We start from the raw sequence: 12,061 nt of genomic DNA on the forward strand, positions 1-12,061 counted from the left end.
GTCTTGTCAAAGGTCTTGCCTTGTTTAAACAATGAGGTGATGTTCAAAAGGACAAAACAAAGCACTCTTTATTCCTGTTTTGTTAATTTGCTCTTGTCACCCCAACTAACTGAATGAGTTCACATGAAAAAATATTGCGTGTGAGATCTGTACACATGTTTTTTTTATGGTGGAAGTAGATACAGTAGCAAATCTGCAATCTAAAAACTAAATTCCAAAAATCAAACTAACAAATTCTAAGACTTATGAAGCATAATGAACCAAAAGTAAAACTGTAAATTATGTATATGATCCTTTTCACAGCTTCATGTTATGTTATGATCATAACATTTTTAACTGTTGATAGAATCAGGGTAATTTTGTCTTATTTTAATGTAGATATTTAAGCAGTATTTATGGTATGGTATTTATTTAGGTATGGTATGTGTTTATATTTAGTATGATGTATTTTTGTATAAAATCACTTTAGCCAAAACATTTTGCTTGAATAGTTTTTTAACCTGATATACCTTGTTTTCATTCAAGGTATTACAATAATTTCAGTGTAATATTTAGATATTACACTGAAATTATTGTAATACCTTGAATGATCTAAATATGGCAATCTTTTCATAACAAGCTATTTTGGGATTACCATACCTTATTATTGTTGAGGGGTTTTATTGTTTACAACTTTTTAAATGGGCTGTGATAAACGGGTGGACATCTAAAGTGACTATAAATGGGCAGTTGCACAGCAAGAATGATTACAGCTTAATATTTGACCTCTATCACATGTTCTGCCTACTATATAAACGTGTCATTTGAATGCCAACCTAACGTCCTGTAAGAATGTCTGTTACAGAAACTAAATCAACATGTTTGATGGAAGCGTGTCAATAAACTACAGGAGGAAAGTGCTGCTTTTATGTTCAACGAATACAGTTTAATAGTTTCCCCTGTTTTGTATGCTCTCTGCTTGATAAGCCTGTCATTTGAATGACATCCAGAACTACTGTAAGAATGTCTGTCAGAGAAAGTTAATCAACATGTTTGATTTAGTTGTGTCAATACACTGCATCAGTAAAGTACTGCTTTTATGTTTAGCGATTACAGCTTCATATTTAACCACTGTTAGGTATGCTGTCTGATATGAAGGCTAACATTTGAATGACATACAGTCAGACATACAGTCAGAATTTCTGCTACAGTGACCTACTCAGCATGTCTGTGTTTAACGCTCCCCTGCAATAGTTCAGCTCAGGCAGCTTGAAGATTTTCAAGCTGTTTGTCCTTTTTTTCCTTAAATCATTGCAACCAACCAAAGCACCAATGGCTCAACTGCCTTTTCTCACGCATGGTCATAAAGTGTAAGAAGAAGGTAAGATTATTTACTTTGGAACGTTTCTTTAAAGTGCCATACCAGAAATAAAAATAAATTAATAATATAAAACAACAAATTAATTAAAAGCTGGTCTGTATAGAGACGTCTTCAGCTGCTTTTTGAAAGAGTCAGTGGAGTCTGCACAGCGTAAAGACAGTGGAAGAGAATTCCACAACCTTGGTGCCACTGCCTGAAAAGCCGGATCCCCACGTGTTTGGAACAGAGTACATGGGGCCAAGAGCAACCTCTGACCTGAAGACCTAAGTGCTGGGGAAGAAGCATGAGGTTTCAACAGGTCAGAGATACATTGGGGAGCTTTACCATGTAGAGCCCTAAAAGTTCAAACTGAAATTTTAAATTGAAACCTAAAATTTATTGACAACCAGTGAAGAGAAGCCAAAAGAAGAGTAATAATAATAATAGTAATAACAAAGTAATAGGAGTAGTAAAGGAGCAGAGAAGCCTCCTGTCAGGATTTTTCAGTTTTACTTAATTTAGCATATTTAGAAATTCACTTTTCTCCGATTCAGACCAACACTCTGCAGTAATGGATGTTTTTCTAACACTTGTTTGAGGTTGGTTTGAATGTTATGACATATTATCAAATGCATGTTAGGGAAATCATTTCTGACAGTGAGGACAGTGAGATAGATAACAGTGAGGAGGAGTGAAGAAGAGATGTAGAAGGCAGAAAAACAGTAAAAAGGGTTTAAAATATTGCTTGTCTGGTTGTTACTGAACACATTTAACCCTCCTGTTGTGTTCGCCTCTCAGTAACAGTAGTGATGTTCCTGGGTAAATTTGACCCGGGGCATATTTAAACCGAATAGTTAAATAGTTTTAATAGTGTAAAACTTCTTTGCTTGGATTAATAAGTGTAATCACCGTAAAAGATGAAAACCTGCAAACCCTCCTGCATGTTTATATGGCATAGATACTGTTTGGGTCAGTTTGACCCAGCTGTCAAATGAACGTTAAAGACCTCAGAAGTGTCAAATAATATTTGTTTCTTTGCATTTGTGACAAATATGTCACTCCAATTACACACACACATAAACACACACGTGCACAGACTCCCTATCCTATTGACTTCATCTGTAAAGTGCAAGAATGTAGATGTTGTTGTGACTTTTGACGGGAACCTTTTCTGTTCCCATGAGCAAACTCCGCCTAGTGTGTGTGCACATAAGTGGAGATTCAGCAGAGAAGGAGTAAAAACTTAAAGATATAAAGGATTTTTTTTGTTTCTAACACTTTTGGGTCATTAACAGATGAAGTTGAGTGAGTGATTTATTTTATTATTTTTTATTTGACAACTTTTCTGAACTGGTGACTTTGCACCTTAAAAAATAATCATTTGTAAATATTCTTCTTACTCCTGCAAGTTTTCAAAGCTCCAATATGAATGCGATTTGACACTGAATGAGTAAATGTGCAGTTGCACTGTGTGCATCAAAGATATTGTTTGCTCAGCAGGCAAATCTCTTGACTCCTCCTCCTGAGCAGGATGTTTAATTCCTGTGAGGGGATGCTCGGGTAGTAACCTAATAAAGCTGCTGGATGCAATCCCAGGGCACAATGAGTGGATCATGCTCATCTGACAGACCTGCTTTCTCCAACAACCCTGCGCACGCACGACCTGCTGCTCCTCTGTAAGTACTGCAGGTCACAGCAATTACAACTTGTACAGTAGATAAAATGAAGAGTCAAGTGTCTCTGCTGGTTGAAAAGATCATCAGGACGCATGAATGAAATATATTTCACGTTATGGGGACAAGGAGAGAGAGAATACATTATTGCTTTCGGTAAGTTTTAGATTTTTGTTTGTATTTTTTTTTTCAAAGTTATTGTTTGTTGTCCTGCAGGTTTGCAGGTCTTATATTGTTTTTTGAACGTACATTTTTGTTTTGCAGATATTTGAATTCGTACAAAACAGATTCCTTTTAGCATTAATACTCAAACAATGTACAGTCTTTCCTCATCCTGGTTAAAGTCCACTGAGTAGCAGCAATTAAAGGTTGTATGCTTTGACTCTAAGAATGATAATTTGCCCTTATGTACAATGTTTAAAGAATGCTCTCAATTGCATTTTGTCATGGAAAAGTCACTTGCTTAAATCCCTAGTGGAGTTATAAATGTTTTGCCCAAAGGCAGCTGCTCTGATAGGGTTCAGTACAATTCCAGCCACATGCACACACTAGGAATCCACAAGTAGGCTAATCATTTTTCTCATTATTCTTTTTGCCAGGAGGTTGCTGTCCTGGTGTAACTGTCAGAACATAATGGTGGCATTTAAAGGGATCTGGACCAAGGACTTCTGGAGGGCTGTGTCTGGAGAATACCTAGCCACACTCATCTTTGTCCTTCTTGGCCTGGGCTCCACCATCAACTGGGCTGCAGGGGAGGAGAAGCCTCCGCCAGCTGACCTAGTCCTTATCTCCCTGTGCTTTGGCCTTACTATTGCCACTATGGTGCAATGCTTTGGCCACATCAGTGGTGGACACATTAACCCTGCAGTCACTGCAGCTATGGTTGTAACTAGAAAACTGAGCCTGGCAAAGGCTGTGTTCTATGTGGCAGCTCAGTGCCTGGGAGCTATTACAGGAGCTGGGATTCTCTACTTAGTCACACCTACTGCTGCCAGAGGGTCCTTTGGTGTGACCACAGTAAGAACTTGGTTGTTATTATGGTTATGATAAATGTAAAATAGGTTTTTACTATTGTTCCTATTGTTTCTTTTCATCATTTGTTTCCCAACCGCATTGTTTCCTAATAAGGTATTCTGATTCTGAATCCTAGGTGAATCCCACCATATCCGTGGGACACGGCTTTCTTGTGGAGCTCCTGATCACATTTGAACTGGTTTTTACCGTCTTCGCCACCTGTGATCCCAAACGCACAGACTTAGGTGGTTCTGCAAGCCTGGCTATTGGTATTGCTGTAGTGATAGGGCACTTATTTGCAGTAAGTAGCTTTCAGCAAGTTAAATAAATACATATAGATAGAAACAATGTCACATTCACAGGAATGGTATATTCAGATCACTTATATAAAAAAATTTAACTACATCAGAGCCTTAGAAATTTTCTGCAACCACATCTACATATCAGCTGACTCATCTAGTACTCCTACAACTAGCAGTGAAACAGATTTAAAGATTAACCTGAAGCTCACATTACATTCCCAAATTAAAGAATTTCAGTGCAAGTTCTTTTCCAAGTGCAAGCTTTTTCAGTGGAAAAAGAGCAGGTGGATCAAGCATCTATTCGTGAATGTGTGATACTCACACTTGTCAGTGTTCACACCCACACGCCATCGCATGGCAACCAATCTCTGGGGGCTTCCTGAAACCTGCAGAGAAAATGAATGCACAGGGAAACAGATATCATCTCTCACAACACACAACTGATTTCTCATTTGGGCTGTTTACACACACACACACACACACACACACACACACACATATTGATAATATGCAAATTTATGATGTACAGTCCTTTTAGACTAAAATCAGTATTATTATCCATATTGCAGATCCCATACACAGGAGCCAGCATGAACCCTGCCCGTTCTTTTGGTCCTGCAATGGTCACACTTAACTTCGAGAACCATTGGGTGAGAGATCCTTCTGTATGATGTTATTCTTACTTTAAGGAGTTTGTGCAGGCGAAATTTAATTCAGCATTTCTTCCCTGTTATAGCAGAGAAAAGTCAGTCTTTCTGTGTGGAATGTTATAAATGTTAAATATACAGTATAAACATCCTTTTTAGGTGCGAAGTGTCTCTTTAAGTTGGTTCAATGAAAAAAAAATGCTTCAACTGAGGGTGACTAGTTAGTTGTGAGTTTTAGAAATGCTGAACTGAGATCAATGAAGTGCTAATCCTAATTGAATGAGTTGAGTGAACCCTTGCCAGACCATTTATTTAACTCATCATAGCCTTCAAGGCGTCAAGTCACAGTTTATTAATGTGTAATTATTTGCTAATTAGAATAATTTGCCTAGCGACATAAAAATTGGGTGTTCCATGATGTGAATGACACCAAGTGTAACTCGTTCTCACTGTGTCTGCCGTCATATTCAGAAGTCACTTCAGCCTGCAGACACAAAACGTACCTACCTCTAACAAGGCACCGATTAACCAATTGACTAATTAAGGTGTATGTCTTGCTGCTTGTGTTAGGTCTACTGGGTGGGACCTATTATCGGAGGTATCTTGGCTGCTGGTTTGTATGAGTACCTGTACTGCCCCGACCCTGAGATAAAGAAGAGGATGAAACAAGTCTTCAAGAAGGACCCAACGGGGAAATACAGGGAAGTGGAGGCAGGGGACATTGCCGTCAAGCCCGGCTCCATCCATAACATCAACGTGGAGAAAGCTGATGTTATGTTAACAGGAGAAGTATGACTATCACGTGCACTGGAAATGGAGACTAATTTGTAGAGCACAATCACAATCAAACTTTGGGGTTATCCAACTTAAGACTGCCCCCCCCACCACCACCACCACCACCACCACCAAACACCACACACACACACACACACACACACACACAACCCCCTCCCCATCTAAAGACTGTGTCTTTAAAACAGAAAAAAAAATTCTGTCTGTGACACACCCGAACTCCACTGCTTTTATTGTCATAAAGCTTGCGTGATGCTATGGCTCAACATCTGGTGCAGATGTTGTATAAATGATTTAGGAACAGTGTTGGCATGTGGCATACATTGTACAGCCCACAGTACATGAAGTTAAGGAAATGTTGGTAGGGTCAACCAATTATGTGAGGTCATCGCAGTGAATTGGAGGCGAGAAGAAGAAAATGCAGCCTTGTTATTTTTGGATTAGTGTCACATTTGGTCCTCATGCTTTATATGTAATTAAAAGTAGAGGCTTTCCTTGTAATCATTAATCACATTACAGATCCCAAGCAAAGTAAGACAGCTCTGACAAGCATTATTATCAGAGTCAGAGCATTAAGTTGGAGAAAAATAAACACAGCTCATTTTGTTTGAAACACAATGTCTTTTGTTTGTTTTTTGTTAAATAAAAATCAAACTCCACTTTTTGCTGTTTATTTTTATCATTTTCCATTTCGTAAAAATGTCATATTTATAAAATATTTTTCTTGTTTTTTTGTTTTATAGATCTATATTCTTGTAAGTGTTTGCTTGGCTGTATATCATATCTTCTCTTTTTTATAGGATAATTGGCTAATCTATGTTTATGTTCAAGTATTATTCAGTTATTGTGCTCGCAATCTGGAACATGTAAAACTGTGAAGTTGCAATAATAAACCTTCTACTACTCAGTTATCATTAATAATTCATCTTTCTTAATATTTCAGCCTCCATAAGAAAACTAGTAATGATACCTATATGTTGTTGTTTTTTCCATTCCTCTTGGCTCATTGCTTTCTTATGGTAGGTGGTAGACTCCGGGGAAAAGATAAGTCCAGATCACTGATGTATTGGCTCATCTACACATGGATAATGTCTCCCTGTGGCCCAATAACTGTCTAGGATGTGTGTTCCTTGTGAGTTAAGTCGCTGAGAATATCTCCAAGTAATCTCATTTCATCAACAAAGCACAGGAAATGATAACGCTTCTGATAGGAAATAGAGGTGATCTATTATAGGATTTTTTTTCTTAACTGAAAAAAAAACACACACACACACACACAAAAAAAAAATAGGTGCTATCTCATCTTTTTCTACAACATGGAGGAAATGATCAGCCCCACTGATTCTGTTGCATCCACTGAATTTGTCTACATGGTGCAACTAGATTGCATTTGCAAAGTGAAAATACAAGTATGAGTCAGATACTGACTCAAAAGTGTTATTACTCCCATATTGATAGGATCATACCAAAGTCACTGGTTCAGCACAACCTTTATATGGGACAACAGCATCATCTACTGGCCGTGGTGTGAGAAGGGTTCCCTTTTGCATTTCTCCAGGGGAGGGCAGCCACGAGCTTTTAATGGACAGGTTACGCTGCCATAGTCGGCAGACAGTTCGTCTTTTTCACAACTCTATATTTAAATCGATCTAGATCATCAAATGCAAAGTAAACAGCAGTATTAGGTCTTGTGCAGCCCCCATATTAGTACAACAAGAGTCCCAGTAAGTTAATAATGTTTTTTTTCCTCTTAAGGGTTGTATTACAAGTTTAAAAATTGATTTAGTTATAGTATTTATTTATTGTGTGCATTTAAGAATGAATGGCAACACTTTTTGTGTTACCATCAGTAATAAATATAGAGAAGTAATGAGGCGGAAACAAAAAGGTAATAACGTAGAAATAGCAAGTTATTACCACTTAATTTCCAAGGTAATGCCTAGGTAACTCTTTTTCTCACCACCCATTATAGCTGAGTAATATGAAAATACTCAAATTTGTACAACTGGTTATAACTAGAATGTAATTAGTAATAGTATAATAATATCCTGGTAACAAAACAATAACCTGATAATAATAAAATGGTAATATGTATGCATTAGAATTTGTATATGCTGACTTTTCAATACTACCTTATGTCCTCTGCATTCTTCTTTTTTTAAAATTAGCAACGCAAAAATGATGCTTCATGTTGTGGTTATTACCTGAGAACACATGCAGCAGTTTCTGTGTAATAGCCAAGAGTAGGGCTGCAAACCCCAAGTGACCATTTTCAACTAATTCCATGTTTGTGTCCCATTAAAGCAAACTTTAAGAAATTTGATGAGTACCTGCAGATATGTGGTCGTTTATGTGTTTACAACTAGAAATCAGGCACAGAAATATCCATACTATTCCAGCTCAAACTTTTTGAACTTTGCTTTAACTGGTTATTAATGTGGAATTAGACAGAAGGGGGAAAGGTTTGATTTTGAAGCCTTGCCTCCTATTTATTACACAGAAACTACAACAAATGTTTCCAAGGAAAAAGCCGCAAGATTAAATATAATGTTTTCATCGTTATCGTCAAAAAAAAAAAAGAATGCATTGGATATACCAGCATTATAATGTGGTAATAATACACTAATGTTTAAAGCATCAATAATATTGCCTTATGTTGCTAGCAGGTTATTATATTGTTACTAATATATTACTATACTGTCACTAATTGATTTGTTTCTACATTGTTACCTGTGGTTTCTGGCTTTTTATTACCTGATTACATAGATTTCAGCATAGCATCATTCATCATTACTTGGATAGTAGTCGATATTAATTTGGTAATTAAGTGGTAATAACTTGCTTTTCTATATTAGTACCTTCTTGTTTCTGCTGTGTTGTCCTACTATTACTATAACTGAACTGCATAGAATGTGCTACGAAATTAACTCCAACTGTGACTCTTCAGATACTGTTGTGTACTGGAGTTGAGCATTTACAGCACCATCCTTTACCTGCTTGCATGGGGCTATGTCCCTTAAGGCTTCAGTATTTTGAGTCCAGCACCCTTTCATTTATATAGCACAAACAAATGAGTACGTAAATCTGATGTTTTATGCACTGACTGTTTCCTCTCAAGACAGACGATGAGAAATTGATCGTTGGTTGGTTTGGATTTATTGACCCCACTCATCTTCAACTTACATTGAAGAAGACAGGTGACATTTTCCTGATGAATATTTGTGACCTGAAAGTATATGTGACTTTTGTTTCCATACACAGACATTGACTCTTAGATAAATGCGGGACTGTTGGAAATTACCAAACAACATCCTGAGCAAACCACTAGCACAAACAGACAGGAAGCCATTCTCATCAAATGCCCGAGCTATACATGTTTTTATGCCAGAGTACCCAGAGACACCATACAGACTCTACACAAAGGATGCCAGCCAGCTGGAGGGTTTGAACCCAGAAACTTCTTATTGTGACACAACAGTGTTTATCATTGCACTACAACGCCTCACGAAAGTATATCAAACAAATATATCCACTCTATGTTGACAAACTTTCAAAAGTTTGCCTCAGACCCCTCAATTAGGAAAAGCTAATAAAAAGTGATAGCAAATAATACACCAACATTTTTTTCAGCTGTTGTTTGTGAACATCTTGAATGGCTTGTCAGCAAGATGTTGAACAGAAAACTGATAACGCATGGCTAGCCCTCATCGCGTCTGCTTCCATGAGTCATTAATTTGCATTCACATTCAAATACCAACAATGGCTATATGATGGGAATATTGTTATACCCAAAGATTCATTTGCACATCACATAGATGCCAGAAAATTATATTTCAAAGTGCACCCCGTCCTTATCTAATTGAAAACAGACCAATTTCTTGCGACCTCAGATTCCCCATTCCCAGCGTAGAATAGAAAGGGCAAAAGATAAAACATACACCTTAAAGATCATTAGCAATTAATATTTGGGGATTCGTGAAGAAAAACAGCGTTAAACACTTGTTTAATAATTCATACTATAAACAAGAAAGTCTCCCACTTCCTTAATAATTTAGACGTAAGCTAATGTTGATTTATTCAGGAAGGTCTCTGCCACCAGCACTGCCTGGAGTGCCCAAATTTGAATTAAAGTAGGACAGTAGCAGGCGAGTCTGTAATAACATTTGTATAATTTTATTATTGCTCTGGGCTCAGTTCATTTCCTCCTCCAGTAGCTGCGTGAAATTGTTTGATTCTGGAAACTGCCTTGAGTCTGCGGCTCTGGGGTTGGAGGGTGGTACAGGAACAGGAAGGCATGCGACACTCTCTCTGTCTGATGCTGTCAGAAACATAAACACAGACACACACCTACGCGCACACACACTAAACTCCACGTACATGTACATACACACATGCTGAAATGGAGCGAGAGAGAGAGAAATAACTTTGTTATTCTGGGTTTTGTAATACTGTTACATTGGCTCACTTAATAACTCAAGCTGTCTAGAGGATATGATTGATATTCTCACTCACCTTGTCACTTATGATAAATATTATGCTGCATTTATGTGAGATGGCTAGGAAGTGGAATAACTCGTTCATTACATTATCATATCACACAAATATGAGAGTTTGTGTTTATGTCCCTTTCTAGCAGGGAGATTGTCATTTCTTCCTAATATTAGTCAAAGAAAGTCAAGCAAAAAATGTTTCTGTGCAAAAGAGTTTGTTTGTAAAGCGGCTAATCTGATGACAGCCCAGCTTTTTTTGGTAACTTTACCACTTGGAAAGCTTTAATTTTATTTGGCCCATGAGGAAGAATTAAACTCCATAATTATTTGGGGGGGGGGGGGGGGGGGGGGTTGCTAGGCTATCAACTCTTATCATGTGATTTCTAGTTTGTGTTGTTCCACTACAACTATATTGTGATTTTGTTTACCAATGATAGGACTATCATTTCCAAAATGGTAATTTAGAAAACTCTGATTACTCTAACACAAACAATCAAGTTTGGGAGGTATTAGCTCATGTAACACACACCTGAGACCCCAATGGCTTTGACACAGGAAGGGAGGGTGGAGAAGTTCTGATTGGTTTCCTCGGGGCTCTGCTTCCAACTTCCCACCCGCACACATTCTCTCACTCCTCCCCGTCCTCCCCCTTCAATTCCTTTATGCAGAGCAGCCCAAACTGCAGTTTGATGAAACACATTTGTTTGACTTAACTCTTGCCTCCCCATCATGGCTAAATCTCGAAGGCCTGTCGTTGTAATGTGGCCCAACAGCAATTGGGTTAATGAGAGGATATATGTACAAGTGTGGGACTTGACCGGAGGAGCTGTTTTCCATTTGGGTTTGGTCTGCTCATGTTATTAGGGAAACCTTTATTATTGTTGCCCTCTAGTGGGAACCATATAATAGGATTACATTTTATTAGAGCCTCCCAGCATTACCCAAGCAGCCCCCTCCTCTTGTCTCTCTTCCCCACATAGTAGTGTCACTGACTTCTGTCCACTGTGGGTGGGAAGGGTACATTTGGCGCTGCGAGGGAAGCCAACAAGTGGGGAAACCGATGACACCATAGAGTTGAGATCTCTATTGTTCCTCAGTTACTGAAAAAGAAACTCGCTGTGGTAAAATCTTAATTTTTGCATAACAAACTTGAACAATCTCATGAACATAACAGACTCTGTCATGTTTTGTTTAATGTAGGCTAATAATCAGCGGTTACACTGGTCAGGGCTCTATCTCATCACTCTTCTGCCACATCATAGCTGATATATTGTTACAATTCTCTGTCTTAATATTTTTACACATTACTATATTACATTTTGTCTAAGACCATTAGCTCTAATAGCTCTAGCTAATTGCAGCTGAGGGGTATAAGAAAGGGGTTCCAGTTCTACTTGCAGTGGTTTCCCCACCTTTTGTTAGTCGGATGACGCAGGTGATGTGATAGATGCAAGCTACCTATGCCTAGGAAGTGGGAGAAATTATTCAAAAGTCGAAATGGAAATCTGGCAGGAGCCATCCTGAAGCTATTATATTAGGTCTGAAATATTCCACATGATGTCTTACCAGATATCTAGTGTGGATGGCATAACATTAGAGTACTACCAGAGACTAGAAAGAGAGGTCGTATTTCTCCCATATTAACTTCTCTCTGTTGGCTCCATGTTAAGTCGAGAATTGTATTTCAAATCCTTTTCCTCACAGATTTCTGAATGATCAGGCCGCATCATATATTAAATACCTCATAGTATCATATTAGTTCAATAGAGCACTTTGGTCTCAGAGTACAGGCTTACTCTTGGTT

The 12,061-nt window shown here is 38.0% G+C and overlaps 1 protein-coding gene across 2 annotated transcripts; it reads left to right on the forward strand.

The window, feature by feature from the left end:
- The first annotated feature begins 2,900 nt into the window (after window positions 1–2,900).
- Window positions 2,901–6,678, forward strand: aqp4 (aquaporin 4). Of its 2 annotated transcripts, none has more exons than XM_085439069.1 (5): window positions 2,901–3,015; window positions 3,612–4,029; window positions 4,163–4,327; window positions 4,898–4,978; window positions 5,546–6,678. In XM_085439069.1, the coding sequence occupies exons 1-5, from the start codon at window positions 2,924–2,926 to the stop codon at window positions 5,768–5,770; spliced, it is 981 nt and encodes a 326-aa protein (XP_085295195.1). In that variant the 5' UTR covers window positions 2,901–2,923; the 3' UTR covers window positions 5,771–6,678. The 2 variants fall into 2 exon arrangements, with proteins under 2 accessions (XP_085295195.1, XP_085295196.1); XM_085439070.1 differs by having other exon boundaries at window positions 2,950–3,168.
- The last annotated feature ends 5,383 nt before the right edge of the window (window positions 6,679–12,061 follow it).

The sequence above is a fragment of the Copadichromis virginalis genome, linkage group LG18 (assembly GCF_057382275.1).
Source record: "Copadichromis virginalis isolate Kocher_CV1m ecotype Utaka linkage group LG18, C_Virginalis_male_GT1.1, whole genome shotgun sequence".
Taxonomy (NCBI): Eukaryota; Metazoa; Chordata; class Actinopteri; order Cichliformes; family Cichlidae; genus Copadichromis; species Copadichromis virginalis.